The sequence below is a fragment of the Nicotiana tomentosiformis genome, chromosome 5 (assembly GCF_000390325.3).
Source record: "Nicotiana tomentosiformis chromosome 5, ASM39032v3, whole genome shotgun sequence".
Classification (NCBI taxonomy): Eukaryota; Viridiplantae; Streptophyta; class Magnoliopsida; order Solanales; family Solanaceae; genus Nicotiana; species Nicotiana tomentosiformis.
The window spans coordinates 123,726,244-123,744,611 of record NC_090816.1 but is presented as its reverse complement, the minus strand read 5'-3'; the positions used below and the strand labels follow the sequence as shown (position 1 = coordinate 123,744,611).

Sequence of the window (18,368 nt, the reverse complement as noted above, 5' to 3'; positions counted from 1 at the left end):
AATGTTTGATAAATATAAGCCCTCAGAGTGCTTATGCGGTCGCATAATGGACCACATAAACGCGCTTTTCCGCCAAAAATGTTCTTTTACTTTCTATTACATTGTTCAACCCAAAAAGTCTGAACCGATGTTCGCAAGCTCGCCGCAAAGATTTTATACCATCCTCAAACACGTAAGCCTACTCCGGCACCACAAAACCTTGAATTCACTTGCAAAATTTACGTGGCTTTACACATAAATACTTCAATTTTGTTTCCGGGGTGTTACATTATCCCCCGCTTAGGATCATTCGTCCTCGAATGAGGGTCAAAATCCGTCATTAGCATTCAATGTGGTTCAACAGTTGGTTCACACATACCAGTAGTTTCAAAATTTGGCTAACTCCCTAAATTTCCATAAATTTCTCCAGTGTCTCCCCTGTAACTGGGCCTATCCACCTGCCAGAGTAACACCAAAATAATTCCTAACAACACATCCACAACTTGACAAAACATCACCATGTATAACAACGTCACTAATCTCATCATTAAAGGCATTATACTATCAAGAGTGATATCTGGACATGAGCTGCACATATTTAAATCATAAAACATAGAAGTACCTTTCAAATCACAATCATTTAACTATACACTCAAGTGGGAACATTTTATTTCCTTAACACTTTTGCCCCTCCATGTGGTCTCTTCGATTTACAGACTTCGCCATAACACATTAACGGAGACAAATCTCAACTCCCGGACTTTTCTATCAATGATAGCAACTAGTTTCTCCTCACAATCCCATTATCCCTTATCTTCACCTTATTATACATAGACACATGAAACATCGGGTACACGGAGAACAATAATAGGGAAACATCATACTCATAGTTTAGCCTATTTCCTTTCAAAATTCCATAAGGCCTAATATGACTTCACATACTTTACCTTTATTAACAATTCACATAGCATCCTCATGTAGAAAATATTGAGAATAACCCATTCACTTTCTTCAACTCTAAATCTCCACACCGAACACCCAAACTAAAACTTTGGCTACCTCCAACAATTTCTCTAAGATGTGCTAGCTTGATATGACCATAAAATTTCCTATCCCATATATTTGATCAAGGGATGATGCTTCTTGTTTGACATTCCTAAACCTATAATACTCGATAGATTTGCTACAAACAGGAACAACGAGGTTCGAAATTTTGCTGAAAATATTCAAGAATCCATCAACGTGTTGAGCACGACATTTCAGGAGGTTATATCCTAAGAGACATGAAGGTCACTACCAATAGCGCTGACATGGTGATTTCGTTGTGGTGACATCATCGATTCAAAAAATGAGTCATAGAGTTGCCTAGTAGGCATTGATAACATAGGAAAAATGTTAATGATTATGAGATTTAAAAGAAATGAGTCATGAAAAGGACATCAACAATTGTTTCATTCCATTCGTGCCTTATTTGGCAATAGTAAGCCTCAAAGAGAGCTAACACTTATGTGACACCAGACGCCTCTTGGTATGTAGGGGAAAATCAGTTTAACTCGGAATGAGAATATTCTAACACCCTGAATATGATATGGGTTTCAAGATAGACAAAGTTGCATTACATGCTTAACAGTAACTAGCACAAGGGATCTATGCCACAAGCTTACGAGGATGAAAATAAGTTGAACACTTGTGAGATTATTATCATTCCCACAGCTTAACCTTTGCCAATATTTGATCCTATGTGAGAGGAATAGAGATACGATGAGTTTGTCTTTCAATTCAATATGCTCATCATAAGGCTGCTTAACTTTCATTCTCGCACAAGTGGAATCGTGTAGCTAGGACATCTTAATGTTGGGATGAAATCGTGTATTAGTTAGAGAGAATGAACACTTTGTTGTGAGCTAGACATGTCAGGCCAATTCACGGGCAACCACAATACTGGGAACATGGTGAGTTACTCACTGAGGCATGATCTAGGTGGACATGAAAGTCATACTGAGATGGGTAAACAACAAGACCTCCCTGTGACGAATTTGTGATAAATCTCAAGTTGCTCAAAAACTTTATGCGGATAAGTGGCCCCTTTCGATTGACATGTACGCACATGATAGGTGCTAAGATATACTCTCATATTACTAGGGAATGAAAAGGATTCATGATACTATTCGTAAAGGAGTAGAGTAGTTGTTCCAACCATAGAAGTCACATATACTGGAGAGGAAAACAGTGACTCAAGAAGGATCTCAATACTAGGTTGCCTTCCATTGGATATGATACCACATAGGTAAATATTATGGTGATGCATGTATAGGCACAAATGAGCAGATGTTATCCATTTGAATCAAAAGGTTCTGTACGAAATTCATCAGGTATTGTCCCTTGTTGAGAATTTAGCAAAGCAGTGGGAAGTATTAACCTTGGGTTATAATGCAATTCAAGGAACCCATTATAGAACTCAATTTCTCAAGAGGTTGTAAATATAAGGAATTGTGATAAAGAGGCTTCACGAATACTGCGTCTCGTTCTAAGAGTAGATACAGAGAACGACTCATAAAGTTGTTTCAGTTCTATCCCAACTTCAATAGTAACATAAGAAGTGACATATGACAAAGTGGAACCGAGATCAATAAGAGCATACACATCATGATATCGGACAGTCAATATACCTTTAACCACATCTGGAGAAGCCTCAAACTTTTGATGTCTCGTCATAGCATAAAACCTGTTGGGACCTCCCGAGCTTTGAATACCACCCCTAGCTGTTCCACGCCCTGCAGGCGTTATAATGCCTCTAGCTGGGGGAGGCGTTTTGGATATAGTAGCTACAGAATTGGCTGGTTATGCCATACCCTTGCCCATGCTCTCGCGAGACAAATAACAATCTTTTTGAAAGTGGCCCGTTATTCCACACTTGTAGCATACCCTTGTACCATAGTGACACACTCCCAGATGACATCACCCACACTTCACACAGCGGGGATGAGGTCCGCTGAACTGATTCATCTCACTGACTTGATATTTACCCTTTCTGCATACATCATAAGCATACTCCTTATCCTTCCCCCAAGCTTCCAATGCCGGAGTAATAATTCTACCACCGGGTTGTTGTGTGGACCTTTGGTATTTCCCAAAGCTATCACCCATAACGCATTTCTGAGCATACTCACAACATGACGACAAATGTTCCTTCCCGCATGACGGAGATAACTGGATGGGTGTACCCAATCTAGGGCATTTGTTCTTCTTGTGCCCCCTCTTTCCACAGCCATAACATATTTCAAGGGTCATCCAACATGTTCCCAAGTGTCGCTTCTTGCAAATCACACAATCTGGTTCATTAGCACCAACAACCCTCTTTCGTTTCTTAGATTCTCTCACCACACGATCCAGTGGTGCGGTGACAGTGGTAGGAATAAGGACACTTCCCTTAGCAACTAGTTCTTCCAACCCCTCCATGGCTCGACGCATTCTCCGAACGAACTCTTGTGTAATCTCCCCCAGATTCAATGGAGCGATCATTCCCTCCTCATTGTTTTGAACTCGTGGATTACTCATCTGAAAGAAAATCACGAGATATAACGAGGAAATTAGCTTCCTATCTTGAGCTCTATCGCACGATCTGGAGTATCAAAGAAGTGTGAAATTCCTAAATTTCCAACTCGCCTCCTCATTATAGATGTGGTCGACAACACACCGATAAGAAGGACTCTACTAGAAACGGCTCCGAGATATCCTAGGATACTTAAAAACAATAGGCTCTGATACCAAGTTTGTCACGCCCCAAACTCAGGGAGCGCGACCGGCGCTCAAGTGAGAGAACCCGGCCGAGCAAGCCTATTAGACTTCTTTCTACCCAAACTCATCCATGAATAAAGAGGAGATGTACTCCATCAATCAGTCACTGAAAAGATTTTATTAACAACTTCCTTTTCATTCCCATTAGCAGCTTCATTCATAATTTTCAAAACATTACGAGTTTATAGAATTAATGAAAAACATAATTTCCAAGTACCAACATTTCTAGTTCAATTCCCAACATCAACCATAACCCACAACCTGTCTACGGAGCCTCTAAGTACAGTAGAAGAGTAATATGGAAATGCCGGCAACAAGGCCCCGGCTATACCTAAAAACACTGTACCTGAGAAACAAAATATACATGACCCCGAAATGAAGTGGGGCTCACCAAATCAGCTGAAAAGAGTGTACTGCTATCACTGATCAATGCCGCCTGCTGAAGAACAACCTGCATCCATTAAAGATGCAGCGCCTCCGGCAAAAGGGACGTTAGTACTGTCGAATAGCAATAGTATGTATAGCTAAAAATCCTCTTTCAAAATAAAATGCCCATATAAGAAAAGGCAACACATAGAAACATCAAGTAACAATCAACAATATCCAATCGTCCAGTTAAAACATAATAATTTTCAAAATACAAACTTCATATATAATTTTTGGTTGGGAGATCATTAACACCGATATACCACCGTTTTTGTTAGCATGGAGTCCGATCAAGCCCGATCGGCTAGGCCATCTCCCCACGAACTCATACTTTGAAACTTACGTAAATATTATGGAATTCGATTCCAAGAGAGAAAGTTTAGCCAGCATACCCCAATCAAGCTTCCTTAATTCTAGAATGATCCGAAATTCTTAGCAATCCCGATCTATTTTGAGACATAACAAAATTGAACCATAGTTAGGAAGATATTCATGGTCTCAGCTCATTTGAGCATTTTATCAGACACTAGGTGTGCAAATTTAACCACAAGGTTCTTCTACAAGATTTCCTTCACTCCACAACCCAATCCTTACTTATTTCAGCTTAACAATCTTCCCACAATTCTTATTAGTACATGCATGTATAAATAATAATCTCATACCCATGAATCATACTCCTAATCAACCATCTTCTATCCAAATTCGAAATTGAAAACTAGGGTATGGAACCTTACCTCTTAGATGAATAACTTGTGGGTTTTCTTTGTTAATCTTCCAAGATTTGAGCAAGACTTGATGAATAATTAGCCTAGGGTTTTCCTCTCTCTCTCTAAAACTTCAGATTTTTGCTAAAAAATTACCCAAAGCGTGTATTTAATGAAGTAGGGTCGGGTTTTAAAAACTCAAAAATGGAGCTCCGGAACAGGTTCTGCGGTCGCATATGCGACCGTATATCGGTCGCATAATTACAGACCAAAATGATCCAAAAATATGTCTGTGTATGCGGTCACTATGCGGTCCGCATAACTGTTATGCGATCGCCTAATGCACCGCATAATAGTTATGCGGTCACATAGCTGACCGCATAATTGCCCCTAGACTGTCCCTTCTCCTGCTCACTTCTGCGGCCATTATGCGGCCCGCAGAGTGATTATGCGGTCGCATAATGGACCGCATAAATGTGCTTTTTCGCCAAAAATGTTCCTTTACTTTCCGGTGCATTGCTCAACCCAAAATGTCCGAACCGCTGCTCGCAAGCTCGCCGCAAAAATTTTATACCATCCTCAAACACATAAGCCTACTCCGGCACCACGAAACCTTGAATTCACTTGCATAATTTACTGGGCTTTACACTAAAATACTTCAATTTTGTTTCCGGGGTGTTACATTCTCGAAACACGTAAGCCTACTCTGACACCACGAAACCTTGAATTCACTTGCATAATTTACTGGGCTTTACACTAAAATACTTCAATTTTGTTTCCGGGGTGTTACATTCTCGAAACACGTAAGCCTACTCTGACACCACGAAACCTTGAATTCACTTGCGAAATTCACTTGCCTCGGCCTCTAGCAGCGGGGGAAGCAGCTCCTCCCGGGTCTGGAACGTCCGCCGTACGCGTCCTAACCATTTGTGAGACAATGATAGAAAGGAACTTAGTATACCATCAACTGCACGATAGGAGATGAATAAAGTGTAGTTTCCTAACATCTTATAGCCTCTTGAAGATAAGTACGGACGTCTCCGCACCGATCCGTAAGAATCTACTAGGCATGCCCATAACTTGTGAGACCTACGTGAACCAAGTTCTCTTATACCATGTTGTCATGACCCGATTCCATTATAGGCCGTGATGGAACCCAACACCGTTGTTAGGCAAGCCAACACTAATCAAACTAGTGATCTCCCGTTTGGGTAAATTACTAAGTGGATAATAATTCTACATTTGTTGAAAAGATATAGAAACTTACCAATGTGACAAAATAAAACGGAAGCAACGAGTACTAAACGTAATCATTTAAATAAAACAAAAATCATAAGTCTACTAGTGTGTGTGCCAAGACCTGGTGTCACAAGTATGTGGGCAATCTAGTAGAATATACAAAAGAGTACTAGCCTACTGTCTGAAAGGAAATAGACAGAAAAAAATAAAGCATAAGAGAGACTTCGACTGCTGCAGAACGGCTCGGAAGGCAGCTCACCGTGAAGTCTCGAGATGGGGATCAAATCTGTGCACCAGACTATTAACCAGATGCACCTACCTCAGATCCTATACATTTAAGTACAAAAGTGTAGCGTGAGTACATAAATAATATGTACCCAGTAAGTATCTAGTCTAACCTCGAAGAAGTAGTGATGAGGGGTCGACTCCGTTACTTACTAGGGCCAATAACATGATAATATGAAATTCTAATTAAGCATGATATACAACAATAAGACTCAGAACAAGAAATAACTGAACAAGTATTCACCATATTTAAGAGCTTGAATCACTTCCTTCCTTTAAAACATATGATCACATAAACAATGAATTTATACCAATTATGAAAGGAACTTCTAGTTCTATTATCACACACGAATACCACTGAGGACGTTCGGCCCGATCCAACATAAATGTAAAATGTGCACTGCCGAGGGTCGAACGACGTGAACCATAGATGCATCTATTACCCCGCTCGCGAATCATATATGCGACGCAGTCAAATATAAATTTATCAGTAAATCATAACCCCTCCTTGATTCTTTTCAAAATAAAGACAATTCTACTTGAAGCTTTTAAATCCTCAAAAACCCGCAACTCAATTCCATTCGATACAGTAAACAAATATAATAAAATAATGGTATCCACAAGCATGGTGTAAACCTAAAACTACCCGGACATAAATAGGAATAGTAGCTATATATGGACTCTCATCACTTCGTGCGTACGTAACCCACACAAATAATAACACATATTAATTAAATTCACCTATGGGGTAAGTTCCCTCTTACAAGGTTAGAGAAGAGACTTACCTCATCTCAAATCTTATTTCCCAATTCAAGAATGCGCTCAAACCTCCAAATTTGATGCCAAACGACTTGGAACTAGCCAAAAATTGTATAAATCGATCAATCTATGCTCAAAAGATCATATCTTCACTATTAAAGTGATTACCCAACCCAAATTGCAAGATTCCTAAAATTCACCCCGGGCCCACACGCCCGGATTTCGGAAATCTTTGAAGAAAGTTGTTACCCATAACCTTGGAAACATAATATATGATTTTCACTAAGTTTCATAATCATTTTCGTGGTAAAATCTCATTTTTATTGGACCCTAGGTTTTTCATCTAAACCCATGATTTCTACTAATTTTCATGTTAAAATCTACCCATAATCTATGTATTAAACTTACATTAAGGTAGGAATTACTTACCCTCAATAGCTAGGTTGAAATCTCCCCTTTTGAAGCTCTAAAATCATCCAAAGGTGTAAAGAATGGGAGAAAAATGCCTAAGTGCCGTATTAAATAATGTGCACTGCCCCAGCGATTTTCGCACCTGCGGTGCATTGGCCGCATCTGCGGTCCCGCACCTGCAGCAAGACCTTCGCAAGTGAGCCTTTTCCTCGCCTGGCCGGTCTCTACATCTGTGGACACAAGGAGCCGCATCTGCGAGCCCTTTCCGCTCCTGCAACAACAGTGCTCGCACTTGCGGTCATGCAGGTGCGTAAATTCTTCCGCACCTACTGTGCCTGGGCTTCCTTCGCATTTCCGCTTCTGCGGCTCATGGCTCACACCTGCGGCTGGCCAAGCGCATGTGCGGTTATGAGAGAACTGGAGCTTCAGCAGCTTTTCCCAACTTCTAACTTAGTCTGAGCGTCGTTCGATTGACCCTCGGGGACCCCGGGGGCCCGTCCGAACATACCAACAAGTTTGGAATCATAAAACGGACTCGCTCGAACACTCGGAACACCCAAAACAACATTAAAACTATGAATCGCATCCCAAAACCCATTGAACAAAACTTAAGAACTTCAACTTCTTCAATTTACTTCCAATGCGCCGAAACGTACTTTAGCTACTCGGAATGACACCAAATTTTACGTGCAAGTCTTAAATGACATTACAGAACTACTACCAGTCTCGAAATTCTGTTTGGTCCTCAATATCACCAAAACCTGCTCCAAACCAAATTTAAGAACTTTTAAAATCTTCAAGAACCAACTTTCACTATTAGGCGCTGAAACGCTTCCGGGTCACCCAAAACCCGATTTGAACATACGCCTAAGTCTGAAATTATCATACGACCCAATTGGAACCGCCAAATCTTGATTTCGAGGTCATTTATTCAAAATGTTGACCTTAAGAAACTAAGTGTTCCAATTTCAACCCGAACCCTTCCAAATCCCGAACTTGCCATCCCTGCAAGTCATAAAACACTAAAAGCATGTACGGGAAGTCTTATTTAGAGGAACGGAGTTCTAGAAAGCAAAATGACCGGTCAGGTCATTATAAAATATAAACTAAGTAATGCACTAAAAATATATAATTATAGCCAAACATCAATAATAAAATATATAAAGCCAATATGACCTACTGTGACGCGCAACTCGATCCCCTAAATATCCTCACAATAGATGAATATGACTGAGTGTGAAATGTATATCTTTTTAAAATAATTAATTCAATAGCAACACGACCCATGGGTCCCAAAATATCGGCACGTAGCCTAAACATCATCTTTAACAAGAGCATTATCTCAATTTCTCTAACACGTGGAGGATACACGGATAATAACATGGTTGTTTAATTTTGCAACTCCACATAATTTATTTAATTCACAATTTCTATAGTGCACGCCCACACTCTCGTCACCTAGCATCTGCGTCACCTCCAAGAATTGATATAACACAATATTTAGGGATCCATACCTTCCAAACCAAGTTTAGAAATGTTACTTACCTCAAACCGTGTAATTTCTTACTCCGTAATGACCTTTCCTCGTGAATTGGTCTCCGAAAGCCTCGTATCTAGCCACAATTAATTTGATTCAGTCAATGCAAATTATTGGAATTAATTCCATGAGAAAATGCTAATTTTTTCAACAAAATCCAAAATTTAACTCAAAAATTGCCTGTGGGGCCCACATCTCGGAACCCGACAGAAGTTACAAAATTCGAAAACCCATTCAACCACGAGTCTAATCATACCAATTTTACCAAATTCCGACATCAACTCAACCTCCAAATCCTCAAATCTTATTTTCAAATCCCTAGGTCCAAATCTCCAATTTACACCTCAAAATCATGTAATCTAGTTTGATTATTTGATGATAATTCAATATTATGGGGTAGAAATAATCACAAGTGACTTACCTCAAGATCTCCCGTGATTTCTTGCTCAAAATCGCCCCAAGGCATGTTCTTTCGTCCAAAAATGTTAAAATGAGCTAAAAACAGAACTGCTCAATAAAAACACTATTTTGGTCGCTAAAAGCCCAATTCTCGTCGCTAAAAGTGCCAAATCTATTTGCTAAAGGGGCGCACCAGAACCTGTTGCACCAACAATATTTATTTTTACTAAAAGGTTCTAACTCAATCATCCGAACTCGGAAGTCGACGATTCTTGTTCATATGAGTCACAAATAATAATACGAACCTAGTCATTCAATAAAAACTCAATTCGAAGCTCATTTTCTCACTGCGATACAAATTTCGCTCATTAAATAATTAACTCGTGTTTCACGCTAAAAACTCAATCGCGACTTTAATGAAATTATAACAAACTTTCCAGATCATTCCTATAATTCATTATCAAACTCCCGGAGGTCTCGAAATTGAATTTCGATTTCTAGAACTAAAAATGGATCTTTGGATCATTACATGCTTATGCTGTAAAGATCAAACTCTTTCAAAACTCTTCCCTGCCAGCCTGTAGTGTATCAACCATAACTTCTTGTACCCAACTCCAACTGCAAAATATTTTAAATTTCTGAAAACTAGATACAAAGGGATACAACTTTCATTTTTGGATCATCTCCATATTCTTATAGATTACGAGATATAAGCTTTCAAAGTCAGTCTTGTGCAACAGAAATTTCTATGATGCACACTACTATAGTAAAAGAACATCATTTAGAAATGGTTCGAAACCACTCCGAAACTCACCTGAACCCCTTGGGACCCCGTCCGAACATACCAACAAGACTCAAAAAATATTACCGACTTAGTCGAGGCCTCAAATCACATCAAATAACACTAAAATCACGAATCACACCCCAATTCAAGCTTAATGAAACTAAGAAATTCCAACTTCTACATTTAATGTCGAAACCTATCAAATCAAGTCCGATTGATCTCAAATTTTGCACACAGATAATAAATGACATAACAGGCCTAAGAAAATTTCCAAAACTGGATTCTGATCCCGATATCAAAAAGTCAACTCCCCGGTCAAACTTCCAAACTTAAATTTTTTATTTTTGCCATTTCAAGCCTAATTTTTCTACGGGACTAAAAATAAATATCCGAACAAACTCTTAAGTCCTAAATTACGATATAGAGCTATTGGAACCATCAGAATTCCATTATGGGGGTATTTTACACATAATTCACCATCCGGTCGATTATTTCAACTTAAGCTTCTAAAACAAGAATTGTTCATTCAATTAAATCTTGAATCATCAAAAACCAAATTTGACCACCCTCGCAAGTCATAATACACATTTCAAAGTGCTAAAGACCTTAAGCCACCGAACGGAACGCTAATTCTCAAAATGACAAGTCGGGTCATTACAACAAGTGACCGAGGAAGCACAATCAAAGCTAAATCCTAATAAAAAACAAGCTTTCAAGACTATATTGTAAAAAGTCGACTCTGATATAACGAGATTATTCTTTCTAGATGTCTCCGATGACATCGAAATAATATTTCTATGTCATGCATTACTTGCAAATATCATATCAAGAGGAATGACACTGTTAACAATAATAACAAGTGGTGTACCAACAACGATTTTATTATGAGGCCACTCACTTTAGATTTGATATACCTCTCCAAACAACTTAAATAACCATCACAAATATATCAAAGTAGAGCAATTGTGCTAAATTTATAAGGAAAGCAAAATTGATAATATGGGACGAAGTACTTATGGCAAAGTGTCAAACGATCGAAATAATTGTCCAAAGTTCTTATTAATGAACCGTTTGGTGGAAAATTAATGGTTTTGGAAGTGATTTCTGTTAAGTACTACCAGTAGTTCCAAAATTGTCAAAAGCAGAGACTGTAAAAGCTAGCTTGCTAAAATTATACTTCTGCCTCAAATGAAAAAGATTCAACTGACAAGAAATATAAAGTAAGAACAAATCCAGTATTCAGTATCTTCTTGCTTCATGTCGGAAACGAAGAAGAGCATCCAATAAAAGATGATTTGATTTTTCCTGAAAACTTGATTATCAATCCCAATGGTAATAGTAGTGCATTTAATAAGAGATATATTTTTATTATTAGATTAAAATATAATTTGTGTGAATCGCATGATAGAATTAAAATGATATCTTAGCTAGCAGAAATGAATATGTTAATCAACTAAATAAAAGATTGATTACAAAATTTTATAATAAAATAAATATTTTTCAATTTGTTACTCAACAGTAAATGAAATCAATAATTACTATCAAGAAGAATACTTAAATACTTTAATATTGAATGTCCTTCTACCATACATATTTGTTGTCAAGTTTATTATTTATTTCGTATATTGGTGTCACTATACCGTATATATAATTGACTAAGTTAAAATTGATCTTACATTGTATATAGGTTAATTTTGAAAACAATTATGCCAGTCACGCAACTGAAAAACTTAGATACACCGAATAGTTTATGTAATATCACACATATAGTATATAGAAGTTTTGACAATAACGTCATACATGCAAAAATTATGATACTGGTCAATGAGCTTCTAACTATATTCTTATCCGTGAATTCAACTTTTGTCTTCCGAAACTAAGGAATATCCTCTTAAATTTGTGTGAAAATAATTTTAGTATACTTATATTTTGCAAATATAACAAATAAAGCACAAGGACAAACATTATAAATATTGAACTATTTTTACCGCAATATATTTTCTTACACGAACAACTGTATATTGCACTTTCTAGAGAGATATCCAGATCAACAACAAGAGTTTTGGTTAAGGCAGAGAAACCAAAGCACTAGGAGGAAACATACACAAAAAAAAATATTGTCCACAAAGAAGTGTTCCTTAAGATACCATCACATTAAATACTTTTAAACTATAATACATAATTATCTAACTAACATGACAAAATTGATCATTTGTGTAAGTTTTGATGCTGTCCTTTTATTTGAAATTCATGTATTATGCTAATGTAATAATATTTTTCGGCATTTAAATGATTATTATATTATTATACATGAAATTATTCACATTAATTAATTTTTTTGTTCCTTCATATAAATAAATGTTTAACGTGCAACGCACGTTTATAGATACTAGTAACATACAATATATATATATATATATATATATTTTTTGAGAGCGGCGATACAGTGTCATTTTTCCTTTAAAAAATCACAACAATATAAACTATTCACGGGTTCGAGTCGTGGAAGAAGTCATTATTGCTTGCATTAGGATAGACTGTCTACATCACACTCTAGGATTGTGGCCCTTCTATGGACCCTGCGTGAATGCATGATGCTTTGTGAGTCGGGCTGCCCTTTTTACAACAATTTAAACTATTTTTCATCACCTGATACTTATCGCTAATTTTAATCAGATAAACAAAGCGGCCAAATTTTCTTTGACGCCTAGATAATGAATGTAGAGATCATGAAAGTTTGCCCATACTTGATAACCATTATGCTTGATGAGTTCCTTTATTCGACAACGATGTACAGATAGCCCTCGTCATCAAAGTAACAAAGATAACCAGTTCGAAGCCAGCCATTAGTAGTGATTGTAGCAGCGGTTGATTCCTCATTTCCAAAATACTCTTTCATCGCCCCTGAACCTTTTAGCCAAAATTCACCTTCTTTAAATGGTGGCATTACCTCCCCTGTCTCTTGATTAACCATCTTAGCGGAGAAGCTTGGGAACAACGTTCCCACTATGCATGGACGCACCTTTGCCTCTTCATTCGTTACAAAAAAGTAGTTGCACCAGTTGTCTTAGTTAGACCATAGCCTTGCTTGAGCTCCACCCAAGTGAACTTCTAAGAACGGTTCAACTAACTATTGAGACATAACATAATTAGTAAATAGAAAATAGGTTAATTGTTGCTGATACCTTCGTTGATGTGAGCGGTTTTGGTTTTGATGATTGACAAAGGAACACATGCATGAATCAGGTCCATACACAGTGTACATAGATACGAACAAATTTGAGCATAAGGGATGCACGTGAAGGAGATAAGCTTGAGTTGTTATATCTGATATCTCCTTATCGAAAAAGGTTGAATAAATGATAAGGAAAAAGACTCCTTACTCGAAGAGAACTTTATCCAAGATAAGGGTGGAGTTAGAAGTTGAAGATAACTAGAACTCTTCCACCAAGGAAGAGTAGAATTAGAATTCTAGTTATTTGTTATTCTACTAACTCTACATATTGCAGGATTTTCTCACTTTACAGGTACGTAGAAACGTTGAAGTTAAACGTGAGTTGAGAGCAAAATAGCAAAATATTTTGCAAGCAATTCCTGTGTGATTCAAGTGTGCGAACTTGAAGCTACATGAAGCAGATATAAGAACCAGTTCCAAGCGGTTGTCTTTTATTCTAGTTCAATTTGTTGTAGGTGTTTTTCAAGTTGCACCTTTCAGATTTATCTACAAGTAATTGTATTAGGTACTCTAAGTATTCAAGTTAGAGTTAACTTGAAAGTATGGCAACAGTTAGAGGCTGGTTGCCACAACGGGATTAGAGGTAATCCTTAGGTTTACAAAGAGTTTTGTAAATGCTGTTTTGGATCAGTGATTTAGTGAAGTGTTGGGGAAAATCCTACTGAGTAGTAGGTCGTGGTTTTTTCACCTTTTGGACCGGGTGTTTTCCACGTAAAAATACTTGTGTTCTTTACTTTCTGTATTTACTATTTCTGTAACAGTAGTATAAGGAACACTTAGAAGAACCCGGTCATTCTATAATTAGTGCACGCAAACATTGGACACACAAATCACCCCCCCCCCCGTATGGAATTGAAGTATAAAATATCAATTGGTATCAAAGCGGGTTCTCCTTGAAAAAGGCTTACACCTTAGGAGAAGATCAACATGAGTGCACCGCCTTGAAATTGGGAAGGGCAATCCACTGCTAAGCCACTACTCTTTAACGGTCAGTACTACTCTTGGTGTAAATACGGGATGAGAGATCACATTGTAGGAGAGGACTATGAGCTATGGGACATTGTCACCGATGGTCCACTAGCTACCTTGAAGATAAATGCTGAAGGAATAGAGGTTCCAAAGACAAGAGAGGATTGCACTGCTGAGGACTTGAAGTAATGGGAGATGAATGCTAAAGCCAAGAAATAGCTTGTTTGTAGACTTGGTCCAGATGAGTACAGCAGAATCCAAAGTTGTACTACCGCTAAGAAAATTTGGGACACATTGCAAGTGGCTCATGAAGGAACACCTCAGGTGAAGAGATCTAGAGGAACTCTACTATATTCTCAACATGAGAAGATTGCTATGAAGGAAGGAGAAACCATTCAAGAAATGTACTCAAGGTTCACTACACTGACAAATGAACTAAAGTCTTTTAGAAGGATTATTCCTGAAGAAGATAGAGTCGAGAAGATACTGACTATGGTTTTGCCTACACTTGGGAGAGAAAAATCACTGCCATTTAGGAATCAAAGAATATTGCCACTCTCACACTGGATGAATTAATTGGAAATCTCACTGCCTATAAACTTATGAGACAAACCATGAAAATGAATGTACCTAAGAAGAAAAGGATCTTGGCACTCAGAATTACTGAAGGTTTTGATATAGAAGATGATGAAATGGCTCTGATCACCAAGGACTTCACGAAGTACCTGAGGAGAGGAAAAGGCTTTTCAAGAAGTGGAAACTATAGCAATTCAAAAGCTCTTGAGAAGAAAGCCAATGATGGATGCTACAAATGTGGAAAGACTTATCACCACATCAAGAACTGTCCTTTATGGGAAATTGAGTGGAAGAAGGAAAGAGCTGAACGGAGAAACAGGAAGAAGGAACAAGTTCAACCCAAGAAAAGCAACAACAAAGGATCAACCAAGGCTATGGTCACTTCTTAGGGAGAAATCTCAGATGATGATGAGGAGGATGAACAAGCACTTATGGCCAATCCAAAGAAGTCTCATCTGAAGGCTGCAAAGAGAATTTTGAGGTATCTCAAAGGAATGCATGACTTGGTTCTCTACTATCCCTCAGGAGATAACTTTGACTTAATAGGGTATGCTGATGCTGACTATGCTGGTTATCTGGTGGATAGGAAAAGCACTTCTGGTATGGCACATTTTATGTGTTCGTGTCAAATCTCATGGGGCACAAGAAAACAAAACTCAGTGTCCCTTTCAACTGCTGAAGCTAAGTATGTGGCAGCTGCCTCCTGTTGTGCTCAACTACTGTGGATCAAGTAGGAGCTAGAAGATTTCGATGTGTTTTCTGATTGTGTGCCCTTAATATGTGACAACACTAGTGCTCTCAACATGACAAAAATATCCAGTTCAACATAAGAGAACAAAGCATATTGATGTGAGACAATGTTGAGAAAGGGCTCATCTGCATGAAGTTTTGTAGCACAGAAGATCAAATTGCAGATATCTTCACCAAAGCACTATGTAGAGGGCACTTTGAAAAGAATCTCTTGGCACTAGGGTTGATGATATCTAGCTAGGGACCTGGTCCCTCGATGATTGCCTATGAAATAAATGTACCGGTAAAATAGCTATAAAGTAATTTCTAGCAAAGTTTAACTCATATCTATACCATTGCAGGTAGACACGCATGATGATTACAGAGCAAACAAGTAGCCAATGATATTGTATTTCAGTCAAAAGGATGAAGTTCACATTTACAAAATCTGTCAAGGAACCTAGTTCCTTTGACACATGTTAGTAGTTTCTATGTACTCTCATCCACATCTTTTTAACGGCTGAAATGGTGCCACATCATTAAAATGTCAATCCTTCTTTTGTCTCTCCTTTTGGAACTCAAACGTCCTACCCGTTATGAAACGACCCGTCTACCCATTTTGATACCTATTCCTAACCGGTCCCTCACCCCTCTTAAATAACCTCTCTCACTGTCACTATCATAACTGTTCACATCAAAGCCAAAAATTCACTTTTTCCTACAAACCAAACACTCTTTTCTTCCATCAAACTCTCATTATCCTCCACTATGTCTGAAAATATGGAGACTCAGACTGTTCCAAGCATCGTCCCCACTATTTCATCACCCATTGAAACCCCAGTGCTAGAACATACAATCCCTACACCATCTAGTCCAAGATAGATTCACAACCACCTATTGGTTCCTCTCCAACTCATTTGAGCACTGGCCCTCATAGAAGTTGCAAAACCTCGACTACCAAGAAATTTGTGGCAGCAACCTCTCCCTCTGTCTCGTCGAAAAAAATGGTAGAAGCATATACAATGGCGGAAAAAGACAATCAGGAAATTTCTAGTCGGCAAGTGGAAGAATGTTCTGAGATGCAAAGAGTGGGTTGTAATAGTGATGAATCGGCAAAGACTACCCCAGGTCTTGATTTGAATGTCGTCAAGTCTAAAGGTAATGCTCTTATTATGTCCTCTGAGTTTACTTTGGGTTTGCAAGAACAAGAGGCCATAGAGAATATGTTGTCAATCACTACTGAGGGCTGTGTAGTTGGTGAGAATGAAGACGTGTCTGAAACAAATGGGTCTAAGAGGGAAGGTGATAATCTACTGGTAGAGGGAAGGGAACTGGTGCCTGTCAAAAATCTAGCACCAGACAGTACTACTGGGAACTTCCTTAGGGACCTGATCCCTCCACACAAGAGGAGCACTATGCTCCTACTTGGGATGAAATTCCCTATTCTTCTAAAGAACCCCAGGTCAGTACTGATCCCGCTCCCTCTCCTTATTTCTATGCTGAGCCATTGGCCATTGTTCCTCCCAAGATGAGATCTCTGTCTGAGGAGGAAACGAAGGGAGTGAAGATGACTATGAAAATGTGGCTCTTGTGTGCTTCATCAAGGCTAGGAGTAGTCAGGAAACTCCCCAAGAGTCAACTTCTAAGAGACCTATCAGTAGGTTGTAGAAAAAGGAAATATTTGAGTCAGTTTTAAGGAAAAGAAGAAGAAGAGATTGGCGAAAGATGGAAAGGTTGTAAATGAGAAGGTAGTGCCTCCTGCACTAGTCGTTGATATTGATGATGAGGTAGTAGAGGAACCTGGTTCCTTGGTTCGTAAGTCCTCAAAGAAACTTACTGTTTCAAAGTCCAAAAGGGAGTCATGTGTGAGTGAAATGGACTTGAGCAAGGTTGAGGGTCAAATATCTTGTGAGAAAGTAGCTGAGAAATCTGGTGAAGAGTTGGTTGAACAAGTGTCTGAGAAAAAGGTGTCTGATAAATCTCGTGAGAAAATAATAAGTGCAAGACATTCAGTGAAAGGAAGGCTACTGCTAGTGAAGAACCCAGTTCCTCCGAGAGGGCCAAGGTTAGTGCAACCCAAGATGCTGGAAGGGAAAAATTGAAAATTCAAAAGGTACCGTGGGGCTGTACATTTGACTATGATATTCTGGATATGTCAGGAATGCACCAACTGGTGGAAATCTGTGAATTCTAACAGTGGACACATCTGTTCACAACTCACAATCCCAAGGTATTTGAGGCAGGAGTGCATAGCTTTTATGCTTACTTCTTCACAGTTGATGATGATAGTATTTATCTGAAAGTGAACTGTGTTGATTTTGTGATGGACACTACTGTACTGAGAGCCATTTTGGGCGTGCCCACTGATGGGATGTCATCCATTGAAGGGGTCTACTCTACAAATTTCAGAAATGCCATTGTGAAGGATAAGGTAGTACAACAATGGGAACGGGTACACAAGAAGGCACTCCTTCCAGTGTACCAACTGCTATTCGAAATGGTGAACAAAGTTCTGCTCCCATGTGCTGAAAGACGCTC

General features: G+C 38.6%; 2 protein-coding genes across 2 annotated transcripts; both read left to right on the top strand.

The window, feature by feature from the left end:
• The first annotated feature begins 14,573 nt into the window (after nucleotides 1-14,573).
• Nucleotides 14,574-15,101, top strand: LOC138893106 (uncharacterized). Its single transcript, XM_070176876.1, has 2 exons — nucleotides 14,574-14,710; nucleotides 14,756-15,101. The coding sequence occupies exons 1-2, from the start codon at nucleotides 14,574-14,576 to the stop codon at nucleotides 15,099-15,101; spliced, it is 483 nt and encodes a 160-aa protein (XP_070032977.1).
• A 431-nt stretch (nucleotides 15,102-15,532) lies between these two features.
• Nucleotides 15,533-15,835, top strand: LOC138893105 (secreted RxLR effector protein 161-like). Its single transcript, XM_070176875.1, has one exon. It carries the CDS (start codon nucleotides 15,533-15,535, stop codon nucleotides 15,833-15,835), a length of 303 nt encoding a protein of 100 aa, XP_070032976.1.
• Nucleotides 15,836-18,368: the final 2,533 nt, after the last annotated feature.